General features: G+C 44.4%; 2 protein-coding genes across 2 annotated transcripts; both read right to left on the minus strand.

The window, feature by feature from the left end:
- Positions 1 to 149: 149 nt before the first annotated feature.
- On the minus strand, positions 150 to 13,187 carry rab40b (RAB40B, member RAS oncogene family). The gene is made up of 6 exons (XM_026177821.1): positions 12,791 to 13,187; positions 4,497 to 4,557; positions 2,793 to 2,853; positions 2,052 to 2,129; positions 1,570 to 1,792; positions 150 to 1,035 (listed from the first exon to the last, which is right to left on the minus strand). The coding sequence occupies exons 1-6, from the start codon at positions 12,930 to 12,932 to the stop codon at positions 743 to 745; spliced, it is 858 nt and encodes a 285-aa protein (XP_026033606.1). The 5' UTR covers positions 12,933 to 13,187; the 3' UTR covers positions 150 to 742.
- A 5,907-nt stretch (positions 13,188 to 19,094) lies between these two features.
- cox11 (cytochrome c oxidase assembly homolog 11 (yeast)) lies at positions 19,095 to 21,427 on the minus strand. Its single transcript, XM_026178087.1, has 5 exons — positions 21,297 to 21,427; positions 20,237 to 20,568; positions 20,007 to 20,162; positions 19,804 to 19,929; positions 19,095 to 19,512 (listed from the first exon to the last, which is right to left on the minus strand). The coding sequence occupies exons 2-5, from the start codon at positions 20,537 to 20,539 to the stop codon at positions 19,324 to 19,326; spliced, it is 774 nt and encodes a 257-aa protein (XP_026033872.1). The 5' UTR covers positions 20,540 to 20,568; positions 21,297 to 21,427; the 3' UTR covers positions 19,095 to 19,323.
- Between the last annotated feature and the right edge of the window lie 1,986 nt (positions 21,428 to 23,413).

Genomic DNA, 23,413 nt, shown 5'->3' on the forward strand with positions numbered 1-23,413 from the left:
GCGCTATGAATTGTGGGATATATGGGACCACAAAGCGTGCACCGGACCACGCTTGATATTTGGGGAAATCGACGGCGCATTTGAAGTATGCATTTGAAGTACACTTCGAATTGGGACAGCCGTCGTCGCATGGCGGTGACGTAACCGCACTTAAAATGCGTACTTCAAGCGTGCAGACCCTGAATTGGGACACAGCCAGAGGCTCCGAAGAATTCCAAGAATAAAGTCCCAGAGTGGAAAACTGTCACACCTGCAGATCAAATCACATAACGAAGAAGAGTCCGGGCAAAAAACCACATCTGAACGATTCAAGAAGGAAATCTGAATCTTACAAATCTGACTGGAAGTTTTTTTTTTATTATAAAATCTGTAAATAAAAAAAAAAAAGTCTCTTTCAAAAGTAAAAAAAGTACCAAAGTAACAAAAACCAGAAGAAAGCCAGAAGAATAAATCAGCGTCTGCAGCTCTGATTGGCTGCTGAGAACGCGCGTTTTCTGAGCATCGAGCAGCTTTACGTCACACTTTCAGACTTGGGGCTGACGTGCTCCGAGGATTTTTCCTGACACTGTCGTTTTCCAACCATGTGATGTCACCTCACCTATGACTGGACGCCTGCAGCTCACAGGTGGCAAAGCAAACGTCACCAACAGGAAGTCTGAAGCTCGGTTCAGGTCCTGGTGAGGAATTCTTCATTTCTAACCGCCATCTTCAAATGTTCGAGCAGGCGGTGCCTTAACTGTCGTTAGGAGATTTTACAGCTGTTTCTGCAACTCTGAGTCGACGGGCTGAGGGGCGGCGCCCGGATCAGTTTGGGCTTTTTCAGCAGCGCCCCCCCAGTCCTCTTGGTGGCGCCGTAGTGGGCGCTGGCGGTGACGGAATAGGAGCGTCCGTGCATCATGCGAGCGTTGAGGCCGTTGGCCATAGAGAAGGACTTCAGGTGAGACTTCAGAGCCAGTGGGAGGGGCAACTTGTCGACCAGGTGGACCGGCGTGCAGGAAACGATGGAGCGACAGCAGAGGTCCTGCAGACTGAGCACTGACACACACAGAGAACCAATCAGATTACAGCGCTCACAGAGAAGAACCAATCAAAACAGGGAATCATTATAAATTTATTGTATTTCATGAAAAAACACTTTATCAATAAAGTTATAAAACTTTAGGAAACAAATTGAAATATTGAATATGGAATCATGTATTTGTACAATAACATATGTTTGGATACATTTCCTAATATTTTAGGACTAAAGTCATAAAAATTTAGGAATAAAGTTGTAAAATATTCCAAGAACATTAATTTAGCAATAAATGAATAAGATTATGAAAAACATATTTCAGCAACAAAGTGAAAATGTTGTATTAATAAAGTGACAAATAAAAATAAAGTTGGAATATTTCAGGAATAAAAAGTGTTTTTTCAGGAAAGAGTGAAAGCAGAACGATGTTTTTGTGAATGACGTCTGATTTTATCCTCAGTGAGGCGGAGCCTCCAGCAGAGGGCAGCGCAGAGCTGAACGTCCCATTTTAAAGCTGCATCACAGACCTGCAGGGGGCGGAGCTAATGGCACACCTTTACTGGGCCTCCACAGGCGCTCCATGCCGTGTCTCATCAGCACGATTCGGGCGAGCTCCGTGAACGACTCGGTGATATTGAAGTTGCATAGCGGGCTGACCTCGAAAAAGGTGACGCCCAGTTTCTCGGCGTACACCTGCGCCTGCTCCGTGGTCACTTGACGCTTGTAGGCCAGGTGCAGACGGTTGCCAACGAGGATCTTAGGAACTCCTGGGGCATGCTGGGTAAACGGGGAACAGAAAGGAAAGGGGGATGTGGGTCTTTAAGCACACTCAGTGTTACAGGTGTGTCAGGTGGGGGGAGGCAGCTTAAAGTTAAGGGAAACGTTTGAAGTACAGCAACCTAAAGAGGCACTGCCTCAGCAGGCGTGGGCGCCGTTTTGACTCAGTCAGAGTTTGTGACATCACCGGTCAGCTGTTAGATAACAGGAGAGCGATGGAGAGAGAGCTGACTGCACACACACACGATCGATGGCTCACCTCGTCGATCTCTTTGATCCACCTGTCGATGCCGTCAAACGACCAGCGGTTGGTGATGTCATACACCAGGATGACCCCCTGAAAACAAACAAACTCACACTCTCATCAGCGTGTTTACAGCCTCTACAGATAATCTCACCGTCATTACATCACCTGTTTAAATGAACGCTTAAAGGCTGCATCGCTGGGGGCGTGGCCTCTTTGACTGACAGGTGTGAGCGCCCTGCTCTCGGGCCAGCGGGCCGTTACCTGCTCGCCGTGACTGAAACTACAGATTCAAGATCAACTTTTAGCCTTGCCGTGGCAACAGTGACACCGTTTCCATGGTTACATGTCCTCTAATAGCCCTGATGAGCGACTACAACAGAACAGCTTCATTCAGGGAAACGTGTTTTCTCACACTTCCTGCCACCGCCTGCTGCCAGAGTCACATGGCTCCATGTCCAATCAGGGAGCAGCACTCACAGCTGGTCAGCATCAGCATCTTCAGCCTCGAAACCCCCAAAGCGTGTCTAACACGGTGCTTCAGAGCACGTTTGAAACTAAAAATGTTATTTGTTCGGAAAATAAGATGAACTCATGTTGATCATTCTGATGATAGAACCGTTACTGCTTTACAGCAGCCCAGGGGTTCGTTTACATTCAGTGAAGGTCAAAGGTCATTAGGAGAATGGAGAACTCACCCCCAGGTTCAGTGAGCGCCCCCCTGTGTTTGTCTGCAGCAGTGCACTCGGTGCTCACCTGTGCTCCTCTGGAATAGGATCGGAATATGGTGCAGAACCGGCCCTGCCCCGACGTGTCCCTGAAACAACACAGACCAGGAAAGGTTAAAGGTCACCGTGGCGACGCTCACGCCTCCAAACAAACATTACTCAGAGTCTTAACTAATGACTGTGAAGCTGAAGGTCAGACTGGGATGAGCTCTCCCGTTGTCCAGCCTTAATGGGAAAGAAAAAACAAACTCCCAGCTTTACTTTGGAGAGCCGTCTCACGGGGCCGACTTCAGCTGCCTGAACGTGAAAAAGGTCCAAACACAGGAAGCCGAGCACAGAGCCAGTGGTGTGGACTTTGGTCTCGACCCTCTCAGACCGGTGACAGTGTGCGTCCTGGTTTTAAGGGTTCTGTCATGAAGTCGTGGACAGATTAGGATTGAAGTGTTCCCGAGGCTCTGGAGGAAGTGTGCACAGACATGGTGGGCTGGGTTCTCCCCTCACTCTTATTGTGAAAGGTCAGTGCTTCCTTCAGTTCAGGTAGAGTCGTGGTTTCTTTCTGTTGTTGTGTTTGACTGGATTCAGAGACTCGAAGCTGCCCAGTGTCTCAAACTCCTGTTAAAAACCTGCTTTTTTAAGCACACAGTCGTATTTACTGCTGATTTCAGCTGAGGCTGTTTTAATTGTGCACCTGCTTCACATTTTCCTACAAGATTTAAGACATGAAAGGTGGCTCAAGACTTTTGCACAGCAGCGTCCTGACTGTGGTGATGAACATGTGCACAGATGCTTGTCTCCGCCTCCTCCTGCAAGCGTAGCGCGCTCTGTGGGTTTGTTGTTCCTGTCCACAGTAAGAAACGCGAGTGTGTCTGAGCACCACAGCAGGGGTTTGCTTGGCTCATGAGCACGCGGGCGGGGAAAAGATGGCCGCCAGTTATCAAAGTCAGAGCGGCAGATCCAGACAGGATCATCACACACACACACACACAGCGTCGCGTCCTCTTAAACATCAAAGCGGCAGACTGAACATGTGACGGCGCCTCGGCTGAAACACGTTTCTACAAACACGAGCGAGTTTGTGCAGAGCAGCAAACCGTCATCACAGAAACAAACTGAGTAGATTTACTCGAGTACAGCTCCGCTGATTTCATCCAATGACATCTTTTATGCCAAAGTAAAAGCATCAGTGCTGCAGATGCTCTTATGATGGCATCATCATCCTGGACTGGTCCTTCAAAATAAAAGTCCTGGTCACTTCCAGGTTAGTTTGTGTGACGTGTCCAGCAGGGCGGGTCACACGCATCTTGTGTGGTTACGCTTTTACGGTGTTCGCCCTCTGATGACGACATCCTGTCAGCTGCAGCATCAAAGGAGGTTTTGAATCAGACCTGCTGTCAGTGTCACATTAAGGCTTTTAATCATCATAAGTTATTTTCTTTCCACTTTTATCCACCACACACCGCTCAGGCTGTGCTGTCAGCTGCATTCCTCTCAGTTTCTTTGGACATAAAACTGAAACGTCAAACTAAAACTGAAGGAATATTTTCACTGAGTGAAGCGAGCCTTTAACACCCGTCAGGCTGAAGCTGGATGAAGCTCAGTACCTGAAAAAGCTTTTTATTGGGTAAACGGGCCTCACATGCCTCCTGTATATTTTGGTTGTCCTCTGCTTTCTTTCCACACAGACTGATAACATGAGACGTAGGCTGCCGTGTGAACGACGGCGTGTTCGTACCAGAGCTGCAGCTTCACTCTTCTCCCGTCCAGGAGGATGGTGGTCGTCTTGTAGTCGATTCCTGAAAAACAGCAGAAGGAAAGATTCAGATCAAACCAACGAGCAGCAGTTTTAGATCCAACGTGCCAAACATCTCAAACATGCATCACAAACAGTGGCGGTCCGAGCCTGTTTGGCGCCCTGGGCCCAGCAAATGGGCATCAGAAAACCGATCAGTGCCTATGCCATCCCCAATATACGCTGGCATGACGTCGCAGCAGCATGAGTACGAGCAATTTTTTTTTTTTTTCCGCAGATGCCCGTGATGCCGCCCCGGGCAACCGCCTGTGTTGCCTGTATCAAAAACCTCTACTGATCACAAATAACATCAAATCAGAAAAGAATGACTTTGACTGTGATGAATGAATTTGTGAGGGCCAGCCAATCAGAACAAACAAAGGCACAGTATTAGAAGGAATCGTCAATCATGCAAAGCACTGCAGCAGGTCTGAGCAGATACACCGGTTCATGAGGAGTTCACGTCCATGGCTTTATGTTGCTAAACCACGTTGTTCAGTTTAGGCTGTAAAAACAGTTTGCTCTGAATAAGGACTTGCTCAGCTTTAGTTAGTAACTACATTTAATTAAAGGGTTATTCGTGAAACCCTCATATATTCATGAACACTTTCACCAGAGCCCTGCAGCTGCCCAAATCCAGGTGTGATGCTGGGTATTCAGAGCGTCCTGTGCAGGTGTGTGGTTTCTCTCCAGCTTGTTACTGGTTAGCCGCTAATATCAGGCGACTCTCACAGGGGACAAAAGCAGAAAGCAGCTCGTCTCTTCTGTAACTGTAATTATTATTAGCTTCCTGAAAATAACCACAGCGCACTTTGACGCGTCGACACACGCGGCACACGCTCACCGTCACGTATGTCACGGGAAAGCTGCTGGGTGCAGGAAGCAGGGCTGGACTGGGACAAAAAAAATCGGACCGGCCCTCCAGGTATTACAGGAAAAACCATAAAGCCTTTGAATGAAAACACTGTTGTGACAGTGATGTACAGTCTTGTTGGTATATGCATGATTCCTATACATTTTACATCATACTAAAAACTTTGGTTGTAAGATTCAGATAATTATTTATTAAAAGCGAAACATTTTAAATGAGAATAAGAAAGTATGTCTTTGTGCCCCCCTCTCCCTGTTAATGCCCTACCTGCCCCCGTGGCAAAGCTTTGCTAGACCCGCCCCTGCACAGTTACCAGCTGTCAGATACTTAGAAAAGGATCCTGGTGTTATTTATCTCTCAGAAACAGTTCATAACTTCCCTTCAATTCAGCTGATACTAGAAATTAATATTAAATAAATTCTAACAACAGCTGATCAAGCTTAAACGTGCTGCTGTTGTTTAGCGCGACATCAGCTGGTTTCTTCTTTCTGGCGCAAAGTGGACGATAAACAAACAAGAGAGAAAAGCCGATCAGCTGATCACTGATCACTTTCATGATTGAAGTAGCAACAGGAGAGAGAGGGGAGAGGATGAGAGGAGAAGAGGCACGGTTGGCAGTTACTAACTAACCTTGTGAATAAAATAAAGCTCACTATCAGTAACATCATAGCACCACCCAGCTGTATAGAAACTCCGTCATGCTAGCTAGTAGCAGTACGAGTTATTGTAACTGACTGTAAAAAGTCAGCACAACAAAAATAAACTAAACTTGGTTCATATCTGACCCAGATAGACTGCAGCTCATAACTTCTTACCTGGAGTTCAGTTCACTGCCTCGGGTCTCTGCTCCTCCTGCCTCCCCTTCCCCTCATCCACCTGCTGGCCTCTGTGGAAGCTCCGCCACAGCCACCAGCAAACAACTGAGTTGTTTTTACACATCTGCCAGCATCTGGCCAATCCACCACCTCTCATTGTTTATACCGTTACAAAAATCAAAATCAAAAATCACCATGGCCCACAGGCAAATGCCTGTATGCCTGATGGCCAGTCCAGCTATGGCAGGAAATAGGAGATTCCGGGGGATGATGCTGCCCTAAGCCCAGTACTACTATGATAGAGTGCTGATGCTAGTGGGACGGCCTTCTGTGGTCCTCCATCAATGACCTAAGATGGTTCCAGTGTCACTTTGACACAGTTTACAGTATATGTGCTTAACTATTAATGACACAAACGACTGGTGTGATATGACTCCGTCTCTCTGACCCAACACTGACAACAGGATTAACTTTGACCATTTTTGCCTCTTTTGTGGGGCAGCAGCTTCACCTACACCCACATGTAGACCACAACTGCTTCCTCGTAGTGACAGCTACACGCACAAAGATGTGGAGCGAGCTCTTAGAGCAGCTTCAGCAGAGGCTGATTGCACGGCGTCTACCAGCACTGAAACGAAACTGCTCTGACTAAAACAAAATGAGCTTTACATTTCACGTGTACTTGTTAAGATTTGAATCTTAAGTCATTTTTTTATTCATTTACTAGTTTTGACTAGTAAAAGCATAAAAGCAAAAACAGACAATACTAAATTATGAATACTGATTCCTGTGTCCATGCAGGTTGAATCCCAGCCAATCCCTGCACAGAAATGTCCAAAGATGAGTTAATAATTCTAAGAATTCAACTGCTCAACGAACAGAAAGAGGGCTCCCTGATAACTGACTATAAATTAATAATGTGCTATTAGCAAAGAACAAACAGTGAAAGCCAGCTCCTCGTATCGAACACGTATATGAAAATATCTGCGGGAGAATATCCTGAGAGAACAAGACGTGATATAACGTAGGAGTTATTCTGGGAGACGTAAGCCCCACCGACACACGCTGTGTCCAAGTTATTGCACACACACACTCTGGTGTGCATGATGCATGAAGGGAAAGTGGAGTTACATAACAGGCTAAAACAGAAAGGTCTGCTGACAGATGTCTAAACAGCAGAGCGCTGGGAAACGTAGCTGCTGCAGGGTGACAATAAGAGCTCCATGATTCAGTTTAAACACCAGCAGGCCCGAGTGCACGAAACAAGATTCCTTTATTCAAATCTGCACAAATTGATTCATCTTTGTTCTTTCAGTGTGACACAATAACTCCTAAGTACAGGAGGCGTTACTGAGACTTGTCTACAAGAGTGTGAGTCAACTGATTTCACAAAGTTCTGTGTTTTTATTGTATAAACAAATAAATAAGAAGAATAAAACAAACATTGAAATCAAACAAAGCAAACTAACAGTAAACAGTTTCCAACAATAACAAATAAACTGGATTAGAAATAAAATTAAATTTAAAAATATAAAACTGCAAAACTCTGATTAGCGGTTGTTTGTAGCTTAGCCACACTACAGTTAAAACAGCCTTGTAGTGCACAAAAATAATAAGCAGCTTCTTATCTTACATTAGCTTCATGTCCTGCTCTCAGATATTAGCCACGCTAACACTACGATACGTTAGCTGACGTTAGTCGAGAAAATCATCTTTTTATGTTGCTCTAGCTTCATTTACTGCTGTTAGCCTATTTAAGGTTTACCTTGTCTAAGCTAATGTCACATTAGCACGCTATCTGATAGCTTTGTGTCCCATTAACTAAGAATTGATAACTTAGCCACATTAGCATTGTGTTAGCTTCACAGTAGGGGTGGGTTTTGATGATCGATTCATCGATTAAAATCGATCCTGGCTTGGATAACGTGATATCGATTCATTAAAATCCTGAATCGATTTTTTAATATAAATTTATTTTGCCTGAAACGCCAGAATCTCAGGTTAAACCTCACAAAATTTCAACAACTACCAAACAGCTAAAACAGTAAATGAGAGCAGGAACACGGCTTCTGCACAAAGACGTGAACACAAAGCGCCGACACATCAGAATCAGTGAGATGTGACTTTCTCACCGACGGCACGGACACGGTCGCTGATTCTGATGTGTCGGCGGGTCGAGCTTTGTGTTCACGCCCTTTTTGCGCTGATTCTAAAGCTGCAGGTTTTATCTCTCTCCAAACAATATTGACCGAACCAGCAGCAAAAGAAGATCCAAACTACGCTTCACACAAACATGAACTCACTCTGACTTTTGCTGCTTTGCTTCCACCAGGATAAAATCACACTTCATGCACAGCTCTCTCTCTCTCTCTCTCTGTTTTCTGCATTATTCGCTTGCTTGTTACACACAAGTCTACTGTTGTTTACAGGCTGTCAGCCGCTGTTTTTTTCCTTTTACTTACTTCCGAAAAGAAAACCTAATTTCTGCCGTTCAATACTGAACAAATGTAAACTTTTTAAAATTATACAAAATGCAAAACGCTGTGTCTGTAATAAAACCGCTGTTACGTCAGAGGTGATGTTCATATGTTGATTAATGGTTTTCTTTCGTTTTTGATGGACTGCAGAATATTTTTATAAAATCCAGAACAGGAAAATCAACTTCATGTTTTTCTGTTTTATCCTCAGTTACTTTGACACAAAGGCCTCTGCTGTGATGCTCACACCTTTGATAAAGTCTCAAAAGTGTCAGCTTCCTTTTTATAGATACAAAAATATGTAAATGTACTGATCTGAATTATAATATTGCTGACTGTCTGAGGCAAAATTTCCCAGATTTAAATCGAATCGAATCGAATCGATTCGGGACTTTGTGAATTGGAATCGAATCGATTCTAGAAATCAGTGACGATATCCAGCCCTACTTCACAGCCTGATGTTGGCCCTTCTTGTGTTAGCTCTGTGTTATAATTGAGTCTGAATAATAAAACAGGCAGTATTATGGTACAGATTACCCCTCTTTAAGTTTTCTTGTAACACCTGGGCGAGCAGCCACACGGATCATTTTATCAGACTGTTAGTAACTCTGTTTGGGAACTGAGGGGAGATTTGGACTCACAGATGGTTAATGATGTCAGAGGTTCTGCCGTGCTGCTGCGTTTTGTTTCAAACAGAAATATGACCACTTACATCTTTGTGTGCCATCTGTAAAGAAGTCCTCACAATCAGTTCAAACCCAAACAAACACATCACCTCTAACAGTATTCTTCATGCATAGTGAAGGTCGGCCTATCTGTAAGAGCCGGTTCACACTGGAGGAATGAGTCAGCCTCTCCTGGCAGCACCAGCAGCATCATTATACCCCCACCGAGCAGCTCGCAGCACCACCACCACAACCACACAAACACTCTCACAGTGCACATTTGGAGTAGATGGGAGAGTGGAGTGTTTTTGTGGAGTTACACAACACTCAGAAGGATGTTATAAAAGAGCCGATCGTGGCGTTCAGACCGTAAACAAGCGCTTGGCCTGTCTTCGCGTGTCTCATTTGGGAGTAATTATCAACGGCTCATAAAAGCACAGAGAATAAACTAGCAAGCTGTTTGTGTGCATTTTTCCGAGCTCGCGTCAATGCTAATCAAGGCTTCCCCATGTGGTCTGGCTCAGCTTTGCACTGCAGCCAGCTCTTCTCTGGACTCGGCAGGAGAGCAAAGCCCCCTCCTGGACCTGAGAGCCAGAAATCGTCCCACAGTTTCACCACAGCTATGTCTGTGTGCCGTCATGCCTCCCGTTAGAGGAGATGACCCAGAAACAGCAGAAGCCTGCGGTTTTCCATCAGCCTGAAATCGTCCTCACACCAAGGAAAACCCAGAAACGGCACGACTCGAGGCCTCTGCTGATGTCGCTGCTACTGATTAATCCACCCAACGGTCGTCACGTCTGAGAGACCAAAGACAAAAAATTACTAAACAAAAACTGATTTCTGTTCATCAGCAGTGTCACAGCTGAGGTTCATCAAACATTCAGATCAACATGTCCAACGTAGTTCCTCCAGAAAACCACAGACCTCTAGTTTTCCTGTTACTGTATCAATGAACACTTTATCCTACAGTTTCCACAGTTTCTCAGAACCCAGGATGTGTGTTCAAAACCAATTTACTGCATGAAAGGACAAGGGCCCAACAGTATGGTGCAAACTGCGCCCAGTACAGAGGCAGCTGCATTATAGTGCTAACATCTGCACAGGTAGCATGCTAACACTTAGCTAGCCAAGAACCCAGACTGATGGTAAAGCTGGGTGTATGCAGACCCCGGCCCAGCAACCAGAGCCTGAACATCAACGGGTAACAAACTGATGAGCAGTCAGCCTGCAGCCTGTTCCTACCAGTTCAGAATCACCGTGGTGACCACTCCAAAGTGTCTTTGTGCTGGTTTCCATCTTTGCTTTTTGTTCATCCCTGAACAATAAAAGAAAGAGCGTACCTGTGTCCTCATGAGGACTGTGTTTCAGGACAATTTACGGAGTAATCCTTCATCTCATACGGAGACAGCTGGCTGCCCCTCACAACAGAAGGTTTAAATAGCAAGTGGGCGGGGCTTCTGTGCCTGAGATTGACCATATAAGGATATAACCTCCCTATGACATCATACAAAGCCAACACCATAAAAAACTGGTGTAAACTGAGTGTTTAGATCTGAGCTTTGGTCTCATAGTGATTAATGAACATAGGCTGAGCTGATTATTGTCACTGGGACAGCAGATAGATGTCATTTCACTGTTAGGAGACACAAATATTACTGATGGCGTAGCTGTGTGGAATATTTTAAAAACAGGATAATTGGATAAAACTTACTACAGATTTTTATACATTTTCTATTTTTTGAATTTACTTCTTTCACTTCAGAATTAGACATGAGAGTACAGCCTTCCTTCCTCCAGGATGATTCAGAGACCATGTGGGTGTTTTTCTGCATCCACAAAGCATGGCACTGGCCTGTCATCTGTGACCTTTGACCTCCTCACTGCAGGCTGTGGCTGGTGATGTCAGCAGACCTTTTTATGTGCAGGGGAAATTTTTTGGCGTGTGAGGACTCATCTCCTGAGCCAGCAGACTGTTCTCTGCTGGTAAATCGTTTTCTGTCCAAGTATAAAACATGAAAACACGTCTGCTGTAAACAGGTGAGTAACATCACCTGCTGCTGCTGCACGTCACGTCTGACCACGGTGGAGCTCAGATCATCTATGAAACTGTCCTAAAAGCTCAGTTTGGACTTTTCTGCAGAGAGATGACAGCCGTGTGCAGGATGTTACATATTTAAATATGAAATCAGTTTTTATGACAGCAGGTTGAGCATGTGGTCATGTGACTCGTGAGCACAGTGTGTTACATCGTGTGTCAGCGCGTGAACTTGGAGAGATTCGACTCGTCCTGTCACCCTCCTGCAGGCCGAGCATGAGTCATGAGCAGCTGCCTGCCAGCGCCACACACAGACACACACAGACGTACACACACACACACACAGACGTACACACACACACACAAACGTACACACACAAACGTACACACACACACACACACACACACACACACACACACACACGCACACACACACACACACACACACACACACACAGACGTACACACACACACAGACACACAGACACACACACACACACACACACACACAGACGTACACACACACACACACAGACACACACACACACACACACACACACACACACACACACGCACACAGACACACAGACACACACACAAACGTACACACACACACACACACACACACACGCACACAGACACACACACACACACACACAGACGTACACACACACACAGACACACAGACACACAGACACACACACACACACACCATGGCAACACGGCTTCAATATTACAAACTAAAACGGTGTGTGGCGCTTCTAATGCTTCCCAGAACAAAGCAACACTTCACTGCAGTTCCTCTGACGTCCACAGGGGGCAGGCTCTAAAACCAGCCAATCACCACTGTTGAGTGACATCACAGTGATTATGTCCAGTTTTTATACGCAGTGGATCCAAACCATCAGTTAGTTGGATGGTGTCTGCTCACCAGAGAACAATGCATATCTTAACAACTATGGCTCTTATTTTGAAAGAGTAAAACTTGTGAACCAGTTAAAATGCTTTCAATAATAAAATACACTCAGCTGTTTATTAAAGTAAACGTGAATACATTTATTTATTTTTAAGAATAAACTTGTGAACTTATTTCACAAAAACAGCTTTTTCTTGTAAACTTTAATCACTAACTTTCATTTTTCAACTCAGAATAAAATCTTTTCATAAGGACTAATAATAACTAATAATAACTAATAATAACATAATTCTTTTCTTTTCATAAAGCTTTGATGTCAGAGAGGCTGCTGTGGACTGGAGCTCTGATGGAGGCGCTTAAAGTTTGAGTGAACATGAAGTCAGACTCCTGATGGAGGACTCGGTGTCAGCAGCCTCCACAGAGATCACCGGACAGCTGACCCTACTCCCCCCACTCACCCATGTTGTAGCCGTACGGGGACTCGGTGGCTCCGTCCTGCAGGCTGGCCAGGATCTCGCCCTTCCCCACGTCGCTGTCGCCCACCAGCAGGAACTTGAGCAGAAAGTCGTAGGCGCGCGCCGGGCTGCTTCTGTGGCTCATGCTCGCGGCGGGTGACGGCTGTGGTGTCCCATCCTGAGATGAGAGCAGGCTTACACCTCTTCCCCCCGCACTCAGACTGGAGCGTGTTCAGGAGCTGCTCGGAGCGCGTCCAGCTGTGCCATCGGCGCGCTTTTACGCACGACAGTAAAAATCCTCTGCAGGTTCAGGTCCAGGTCTGCTCCCGGACTGAGGAGCAACTCATGGATCTCTGGCCTCCCCCCTCCCTGCTCCAGCTGAGGAGGTGAGGGAGGGTGTTTATCTCGGTTCGATTGGGTAATCGTTCGAGTTGCTAGGGCAACCTTGAGTCAGGATTGGACGTTGGAGACGTCCATCAGCGAGCGGGACAAGCTGTGCGTTTGGCTCACTAAGTGACGTCAAGCTGAACAGAAATAGAAAAGGCAACAATTTCCTGTTTGGATTGAGAAAATAAAAGCATGACAGCGGCTGGGCGGAAGAGATGCTTTACACAGGAGCAGTCTAGAGATGAGCCTTCGGACAGACAGCAGTCCGGGTTTGATGAGGCTGATGTTCAGATCAACAAGTGCAGCACTCGGAGCAGACTGAGGTTACATTTGCAGGAGATATTTCATGATGTCCATCTGCGTCTCTCTGAGTTTTGTGAAGCAGTGACTGTTGGAAATGTCTTAATGCAGTCGAAGGAAGAAGTTTTCCTCCATCAGCTCACACTCGAGTAACCAATCACTGACTGAAAGCGTGACAATGTTATTTATACAGCACCAACTCACAACAGCAGTCACCTCAACAACATGTTTTTGGCTGTTTTGGCCGTGCCCACCCTGACAAAGATGAATGACATATTTGGTTGCTGTAAAACCACAAACTCTGTGGCAGGGTTGGTCCTTCCCGGGAGTAGGGAGTGGGGGAGTTATCTTTTTTTGTGTTGTGCTCTGGTTTCCCAGAGGCCGAGGCACAATAACAGCAACAGCAGATATAAATTCCTAACTTCCTGACAAATAGACCACAGTCTGTCAGACTCGGCCCCCACCGGTCCAGCACCATCACACTCAGCACCGGGTCTCCACAAGGATGTGTTTTGAGTCCCCTCCTGTTTACGCTCTACACATCCGACTGCTCCCCTACCCATCTCTCAAACACCATCATAAAGTTCGCGGATGACACCACAGTGGTTGGACTCATCTCAAGGGGGGATGAGTTGGACTACAGAGATGAGGTCAACAGACTGACTGAGTGGTGTTCAGTTAACAACCTCCAACTGAACACCACGAAAACTAAAGAACTTATCTTGGACTTCAGGAAGGGCAGAGCAGACCCGGCCCCACTCTACATCCACGGGAGCTGTGTGGAGAGGGTACACTCCATGAGGTTTCTGGGCGTGCAGATCTCCGATGACCTCTCCTGGACTGCAAATACCACGGCGGTGGTTAAAAAGGCCCAGCAGCGTCTCCACTTTCTGAGAGTGCTCAGGAGGAACAACCTGGAGGAGAGGCTGCTGGTGACATTTTACAGAGCCACCATAGAGAGCATCCTAACGTACGGCATAACAACATGGTATGCAGGGTGCTCAGCTGCGGACAGGAAAGTACTGCAGAGGGTCATCAACACAGCCCAGAAGATCACTGGCTGCTCTCTGCCCAGCCTGGAGGTCACTGCAAACTCTCGGTACCTCAGCAGAGCTGGCAATATCATCAAGGACCACTCTCACCCCAGCAACCAACTGTTTGAACTATTACCGTCAGGCCGACGGTACAGGTCACATAAAACCAGGACAAACAGATTCAGGGATAGCTTCTTTCCCAGAGCTATCACCGTAGTAAATAAGCACAAAAACAATTGAACCTATTCCATACCGTCACTGTCATTATATTATGCTGCTATTCATACTGTCATTATATTAATGCTGCTATTCATACTGTCATTATATTAATGCTGCTATCCTGTATATATTGTACATACTATTGTTTGAGTACTTACGATTGGTTTTTTTTGTCCTTTTATATTTATATTTATTATTGAAACTTGCACCAAGGGAGTGGCACTCCAATTTCGTTGTACTCTGTACAATGACAATAAAAGGCTATTCTATTCTATTCTATTCTATTCTATTCTATTCTATTCTATTCTAAATTAGTGACAAATGTAAATATGAAAACATCCTTTCAACCTGTCAGGACTGTTTGAGGTCAGACTTTAAAGCTTCGAATTTATCTTTTCTCCTTTATGATTTTTAAATAAAGTTTCGGTATCCAACAAACAGGAAGCAGCACACAGTGTTCAACTCAGGATTCAGCTTTAGTGATGACATCCAGCAGGTGTCAGTGTCACACCAAACTGCCGTTTGTTGCATCACTTTGATATTCATATACAGTAAATTTCACGCATACAGTATTTTAGGTTTGTCACGTTAACAGCTGTTGATGGGAACACGTGATATATAGTTCTATATTGTGTATTTTGTTGTACAGTTATTTTATTTTCAACTTTAATTTATATATTTTATCTTATTCTTCCCAGTTAAATTTACCCTTCATTCTAATTTGTGTTGTACAGTTATTTCATTTTTAACCTTAATTTATATTTTATTCCTTCCTAGTTAAATTTACCCTTTTTAATTTTTCATATTTATTTCCTATCTTATTCAGAGCCTTTTCCTTTTTTTGTTCTCTTTAGGTCACGAGCAGTTGTCCAAGCATTTCACTACATATCGTACTGTGTATGACTGTGTACGTGACAAATAAAATTTGAATTTGAATTTGATTTGAATTTGAAAAATTATAATAAATGCTTTACTGGAACAATTCAACCATCACTACATTTTTAGCCATTCTTTCAAGAGATTAACTGATCCTCGAGAATATTTTTAAAAAGAAAATGATTCTAGCGTTACGTAGCTCACTGATACCCAAAGTCCCCCTAATTAACAGAAGCTATAATAATGGAAGATAATTATTAATTATTAAGTGTGACGCATCAGAGTAAACTTAAGATTTCTCTTATTTTGTCAATAACAGTTGAATGAGATTATACTTATATACTCTACACAAGCCTTTAATAGTGGTTTCATGTCATATACATCATGTAGCTGTGATTTTTTTGAAAAAAGGAAAAAAAGTTCACAAGCAATCAAGAAGTACTGTATTTTTCGGATTATAAGGCGCATTAAGCGAAACAAAACAGTCAGATAAGTCAAACTTTACTCAGCTCATTCTTCTTGCTTCCTCCACTTCAAGTTCAAGTTCAAATTTTATTCGCCACATGCAGTGGCAGGTTGCTGGTTGGAATGAACCCGTCCCCCGACCTTACACACACAACACAGACATCACATGGGGATACAAGTCAGAGAACGGATGCATTACAGAAAAACCACTGAAATGTACACTACAATGGGAAAGTACAAGAGGAAAAAAAGAGACCTCTACTCATGCTGGGCTACAGGAGGACAGCATGAGAACAGGAAACAAAAAAACTCCTCTGCACAGAAAGCACTTAAATGTCCACAGCACAACATTATAGACCAGCAACAGGGTTGGGTAGGGGAAAGGAGTAATTCCAGGCAACACAGCAGCCATCCTGCCACTGTGCCGACTCTCCAGCGCGAGCCGAGACCTGCTTCATGAAAAACATTGATTCATTGATTCCCTAACCCCTCCGTAACATTGATTCATTAATGTTGAATTCTCTGGCAGCTGCTCTATTCCCATGTTGTTGCAGTATATTAATGACTAACCTCGTGTTGTGGATGGATTATCTCAGTTGTTCTCCTGACTGAAGTTTGGTCCGTTTACAGCATCCTGCCATGCGATTGCATTTGTCTCTAACCATCAGGAACCCTCAGGTGAACTTTTATCGAGTGGGAGAAAGTTAGCGTTCATCCTCCAGCTTTACTGTGTTTATGTTATGCTAACATAGCTGTGTTGCTAGCAATCACCTAGCACATGATTATGTACCAGCTAGCCCAACTTCAGTAACCCTACAAACGTCACTGCTGTCAAATTTCCTTCACTTGTTCAACTCAAAGGGAAATTCATTTTTACATTTTTCGTGGTGCATACTGCTGAAGGACTCAGGGATGAAGGTGTCTGAATCTATGTGGAGTAAGTGTTTGTCTAAAATCCACTCTGGCTCCATAAACAGTAGACACCAATTAATTCAATTTAAAATCTGACTGCACAAGATTCATCCCTCTGTCTCCCTAATGTGTGACAGGTTGGCAGACGTTGTTTCATGCTTTTTGGTCTTGTCCCTCATCCATAGGCTTTTGGTGTAATATATTTCACTGGTATTCCAGCGCATATATGAAGCCCTACAGCCTGCTCAGAGCTGCTCCCGGCTACAGTGCAGCAGCCGTTGGAGTTAGGTCTGATTGGTGCCCAGAGACTAATCCTGAGGGAATGGAGTCCCCCACTCCTCCTTCCTTTCAGTTGAAGGTAACAGACATGATGTCCATAATACAAATGGAAGAGATCAGCAAAGACTGTAAAGACTCTCTTTTGAATGTCTGGAACACTTTGTGGAGGCCAGACTGGGCTAAACTGGGCTAAACTGGGCCCAGATTTGTAAACTCTATTCCAGCTTTTGGTGTTCTGTCTTGTGCTGTTTTGCATTATGCATGTTTGTCTGAATTAACTGTTTTTTCTGCAACACATCTGAGCCTGCTTGTTTTTGGGTTTGTTTTTGCTTTATATTTTGAAAATCCAAAACAAAATTTAAAAAAAAGGAGACTCAGAGCCACAACCCGTTCGTCCTTTAGCTTTGGTAGATTTAGATAGTTGAAAAATTCGTCATTTTCTGCATCGGATGGATTAATCTGTGACATGAAGCTTCGTTAAAGTCTTGAAAGACTTCTTTGTTGTGGCTCATGAGTAATGCTTTCAGTTCAACCCTTTATAGAGTAAATAGTTCTTTTTTTCTTTTAGTTCTCCAAACGCAGGCTTTGCACTAGAAAATGTTTTCTTAATTCTTTAATTTAGTTCGAGTTTTCTCAGGTTGTTAACTGCATGTTCTTGTGGTGAATAAATAACTTCACTTCGTGCAGGCATCAGTTTAAAATCCTTGAGTGAAATTTCATCAACCTCTCTGTTCCTGCAGTTTCTCTGAAGGTTCTCCAACCTGCTGGGTGGAGTGTTTAACTCACACTGGTGCTGCAGTTTGGCTTTTAGTTAAATGTTAGATGATAAAATAATTCATCTGTTGTTGATCCCAGGCTGTATTTGCATAATTTAACAACCTGAGAATCAGGACCAGACGATTTTTACCGGGTCCTAAAATATATCAAAGCTTAGACGTATCAGAGCATCTTCTTTGAACGTACATAAAGTGAAATCAACTCTTTCGTTCTGCAGTTAAATGTAAGTGTAAGTTCAGTCTGTGCCGACACGAAGCAGTAAAAAGACCTCTGAGCAGGTCACGTCTTTTCCTCTGCTGCCCCCTGGTGTTCAAACTGTCCATGACTGTCCAACTCTGAAAAAATAAAAACCGTGAAATACATTTTTTATTTGATTCGACTGACAGGAAACATCCTGCGAGAACACTCAGCTGTGAAACTCTCAGGCATCTTTAAATAACAAAAGTAAAAACAGGACAACATGTTAGAATACACAGAAGAGTAAAAGTGAACCCGTACTGCATATATTCAGCACGACGCTCTCTTTAATTTGACTTTATTTCCAACCGCATTTATTAAATATTTATATCGTTACAGGCACAGGTTTAAACGTGTACCTGTACATGTGCACATGCACTTCCACACAGCGTATGGTGTGTTTTTCCTCCAGGCTTTAAAAGTAAAACTTTAAATGTTTGAACCTCAAAGAAAATGAAACATTAATAAGTTTAAATCAGACATCGATATTTATCTGATGTTCCCTAAATGTTCCCTAAATGTTCGAGAACTGATGAAGAGCTGAAAGGAAACTTTGGAACAACAGGAGGTGGGACAGAAACCAGGAAAACAAAAAGAAATAAATGAATAAATATCATCAGAATAATAATGATTAGTGGTGCATCTGTTAATGAACACATGAAGGGAAGTTTCATGTGTTTGTTTCAGGTTTAAAGTTTTTTCCATAAATTTAATTTTCTTTGATCTCTTCTGGTTTTTCTTTTTTATAACTTTTCATATTTTTCATACTTTTTTACACTTGTAAATCTTTTTATTTCTTTTTGTTTATTATCATGTACAATTTGTTTTTCTCCAACATCTGTGATTCTTGCTTTTGAAAGAAATGTTTTCTTGTACATTTTCATGTTGTAACTTCCTGGAAATGCTTCGACCCTCCGGCGCACAGAGCTCCTCCGTCGGGACGTTTGATGATCAGTGTCGACTTTTAATGTGACGTCAGACAGAGTGAAGAGTCTCGATTATCCGAACAGTTTTTTCCTTCGTTTCCTTGGAGAAAGGCGGAGCCCTCGCTCAGCTGTAGCTGTATCCGGGCAGAGGAAGCATCTGACCCTCTTTGGCCTCGAAGAAGGTGTAGGACAGCGTGATGGTGTCCACTCGGGCCATCCGCGGGTCGTTGTCGAACTCGGGGTCGATGTAGAAGAAGACGGGCATGTCCACCTCCTCGTGAGGGTTCAGGCGCTGCTCCTCGAAGCAGAAACACTGCAGACACACGAGCAGAGATCACGTGTTACACGTGTGATAGCAACCAGCTCAGATCACCCGCCAACGCCACGGCTTTACGTGCCGAGAGGACTCGGAGCGTCTCCGTGTAGGGCTCTCTCCCACAGTCCAAACACATCCATGAAGGTGTGAATCTAGAGTATGTGTGTGTTAGTCCTGCGACACACAGGCCACCTGTCCAGGTGTGCCCCGCCTCTCAACCTCCTGCTCACCTGTCCAGTGTGGCGAGTGTTGTGCCATTGATTGATCCTGTGACTGATTATTGATTACCTGGATCTTGTTGAAGTACTGTCCGGCGTCAAAGGGCACCACGTTGTAGGTGGAGATGCCGATGATCGGTTTGTCTGTGGGGTTCTTGGCTCTGTAGAACGCCAGCGCCGTCTCCCCGGGAACCACCTGGGGACAGAGCGTGTGCGTGAGGAAGAGGAGGAGGAGGAAGTGATGAAGGATGGAGACGGAGCGCAAAGTCTTACGAAGATCTCCGTCTGCTGCGGCCTGAAGTTCCACTGCATGCTGGCGTGAGTGTCGGCGTTGAACGTCACCTTGATGACGCGCTCCTTCACCGGCGTCATTGTCGCCACCTGCTCCATGTCGTGTCCGGCCACCGCCGTGCCGCCGAGCCCTGATGCCTGGCGACAGAAGCTGAGCGTTCAAACGAGCTCTCAGCAGCTGTGTGTGTGTGTGTGTGTGTGTGTGTGCTCACCTGGCAGTAGAGTCGATACAGCGGCACTGCGGCGTATGCCAGGCCGATCATTCCCACGCCGGCTGCGGCGATGTAAGTCAGCGCAGTCTTGTTCCTGTTCCTCCACTCCTCCTCCTGACTCTGGGTCTTCCTGCTCCGCCCCCGACTGTGGAGGCGCTGCGGACGCCACCGCCACAGGAAGTTCTTAGCCTGAGAGCGCAGCCCCCTTGGAGCGCCACAGCGAAGCGTCAGGACGCATCGCGTTAATACCACCGAGGCCTGAGGAAGGCAGAGGGGCGGCCGCAGCAGCAGAGGCAGCAACATGGCTGCAGTCAGTCACACCTGAGACTCACCTGCACGACAATCAGAGTTAGTGTGGAATAAACAGGAAGACGTGTTCTCCACATGTTTAACTCGTCAGGTGACAACAACAATGAACCAAACTCCATTCAAAAACGACACGATTTTATGCCACCATGCCAAACTGCACCGACTATTCAGAGTTCACAGAATCCTTTGAATGTTGGTGACTTTATGTTGACACGTCACAGTCTGTAAACTGAGCTTTTATTTTATATTCACCTGCACTCTACTTCAAAAATGTGCACATTTAGAAACTTTGCCTGGTAACAAAAGTTCTTAATGTGCTAAAAGTTTATCAAACAGCTTTTTCACATTTTTAAAAGTCACTCTTTAATTCCGCACATTGCACACTGTGTTAGTGTTAGCAGTACACCGACCCCCAAACTACATTTACAAAAGGTTCACTTTTAAGACACTTGTCTTACAAACAAGGTTTGTAGCTGATTTAACCACAAAGAGCAGAAACGTTATCATCAGCTTCACAGATCTGCACTCAATAAATCTGATTTTAAATAAAGCGATCTGACAACACACACACACACACACACACACACACACACACACACACACACACACACACACACACACACACACACACACACACACACACCTACCTGCAGCGGCTGACTGCACACGTCACGCGGATCACTCACCTGTTGTTAAACTCTAACTATGGACTAACTACAGAAGCTCAGTGGGAGCTTCATGGTTGACTTACCTGTGGAGTTTCTTCGGCATTCACCTCTGCTCAGTTACCAAACATGATTCCGGAAACACTTCGGTGTAACACACAATGTGGTCCGCTCCGCCCCATAGCAACAAGCGAAGCGTTCCGCCGGCAGAGTTCCGCAGGGTAACGGATCACGTGACTGAATTTATCCGCTGAGAAATGTTGTTTAACACAAACTTCACTGTAAAAATACCAGAATAACAGGAGTCGTTTGTAGTTAATTGGTTTTCATTAAAAGCACCTAAAATATATATAAGTTAATAAATAAATAAATAAATAAATACTTTTAAAGAACCAAAGAGAAAATTTGACAGAAATAAAATAGATTTTACATTTAAAATGTGATTTTAAGGAAAACAGCCAAAATATGCAAATTAGGAACATCTTCAGCTTGGCCTCCAACAATCTCTAAACTATCTCTTTCACTCTTGCTCCTTCTGTCTGAAATCACCGCTGATATTTAAAGCCTGACAGACCTGCACTAGCGCTGTACTCATTTCCATTTCCCAGCGCGACAGTCCAGAGACCACACTGAGGTCTCAGTATAATATTTCCCTTCCTGTTGATCGACTCTCTGGCTTAAATAAATAACTTAATTTAATAATTTAATATTTAACTTAATTTAACCTAAGTTAAATTTAAGTTAAATCCTGTTAAATCCTCTCTTAGACGTAGGCTGCTGGGGGATTCCCATGATGCACTGGGTGTTTCTTCTTCACTCACTATGTGTTAACAGACCTCTCTGCATTGAATCATATCTGTTATTAATCTCTGTCTCTCTTCCACAGCATGTCTTTATCCTGTCTTCCTTCTCTCTCCCCAACCAATCACAGCAGATGGCCCCGCCCCTCCCTGAGCCTGGTTCTGTCGGAGGTTTCTTCCTGTTAAAAAGGAGTTTTTCCTTCCCACTGTCACCAAAGCTCTATGAATGTTGAGTTGTTCTCTGTATGTATTTTTTTAGGGTCTACCTTACAATATGAAGCGACTGTTGTTGTGATTTGAGCTGTATAAATAAAATTTAATTGAATTTAATATTATTAAAAAAATTGTAAAAGTAGTCTTTTGTAGGGATGGGTACCGGTGTCCGGTGCCATGATGGCACCGGTTCTGACATAAACGGTAGTAACCAGACCGAAAAGCAGCGCACATTTCGGTGCTTTATTTCGGTGCTTTTTTTTCCTGAGCTGTGATACACTTCTAGCCAATCATTTTACGTTTCCCAGGATAGTAGGCGGGGCCAGGTACGTACGTTCAGTTAGAGCAGAGCTACAGATTAAAAATGTCCAAGGCGAAGCGGTCAAAAGTCTGGCTGTACTTCACAGCAAAAGATGCAAACTCAGCAGCAACAAGTGCTTTAAGCTGATACTGTGATACTGTCAAAGGAGGTAACACCTCGAATCTGATGAAACACCTGGCGACGCATAGCGGGTTTTTTTTTTAAAGCCGAGAAATGCGCCGTATTTGATAGCTTGCTGCGAGACCTCACACTGTGCACGTTGGGTGGGTTGCCAGTTATCGGACCCGGAGCAACATCCCCCAAAAACCCGAAGAATAGAGTCCTGGCCCCTAGCCCTGCCAGTGTAGCAGAAATGATGAGGATGATGATGCAGCAGCAGCCGTTCTTCTCTGCGTGAGTAGCTTCATGTTGTTCGTGTGTAATTTACGTTGAGTAGGCTAACCATGTTATTACATTAATGCATGTAAGGTGAACTAGCAAACATCATCATAGCTACATGCTGCTGTCTTCTTGTTTGATGGCAGATGCTCCCTTCACCCTGGCCAAAAAGGCTAAAAAGACCAAAGAAAAAGTGGGAAACAGTTAAACATGAGAGGTTTTTGGACAAAGTTTGTGTTTTTTTTTCATTGTTTAAGCTTCCAGCCAAGAGTGATACCATATATGCCCCATAGCTGCAGAAAAGGCTAACATTGTTATCTTTTTACAAAAACAAATCAAAACAGCTGAATATGGGAGGTTTTTGGACAAAGTTTGTGTTCTCCATTCTTTAAGCACCGGTTCGAGCACCGTTTAAGCACCGGCACCGTTTCAAAAGTACTGATTTGGCACCGGTATCGGATAAAACCTAAACGATACCCATCCCTAGTCT

Source organism: Astatotilapia calliptera, chromosome 8 (assembly GCF_900246225.1).
Source record: "Astatotilapia calliptera chromosome 8, fAstCal1.2, whole genome shotgun sequence".
Taxonomy (NCBI): domain Eukaryota; kingdom Metazoa; phylum Chordata; class Actinopteri; order Cichliformes; family Cichlidae; genus Astatotilapia; species Astatotilapia calliptera.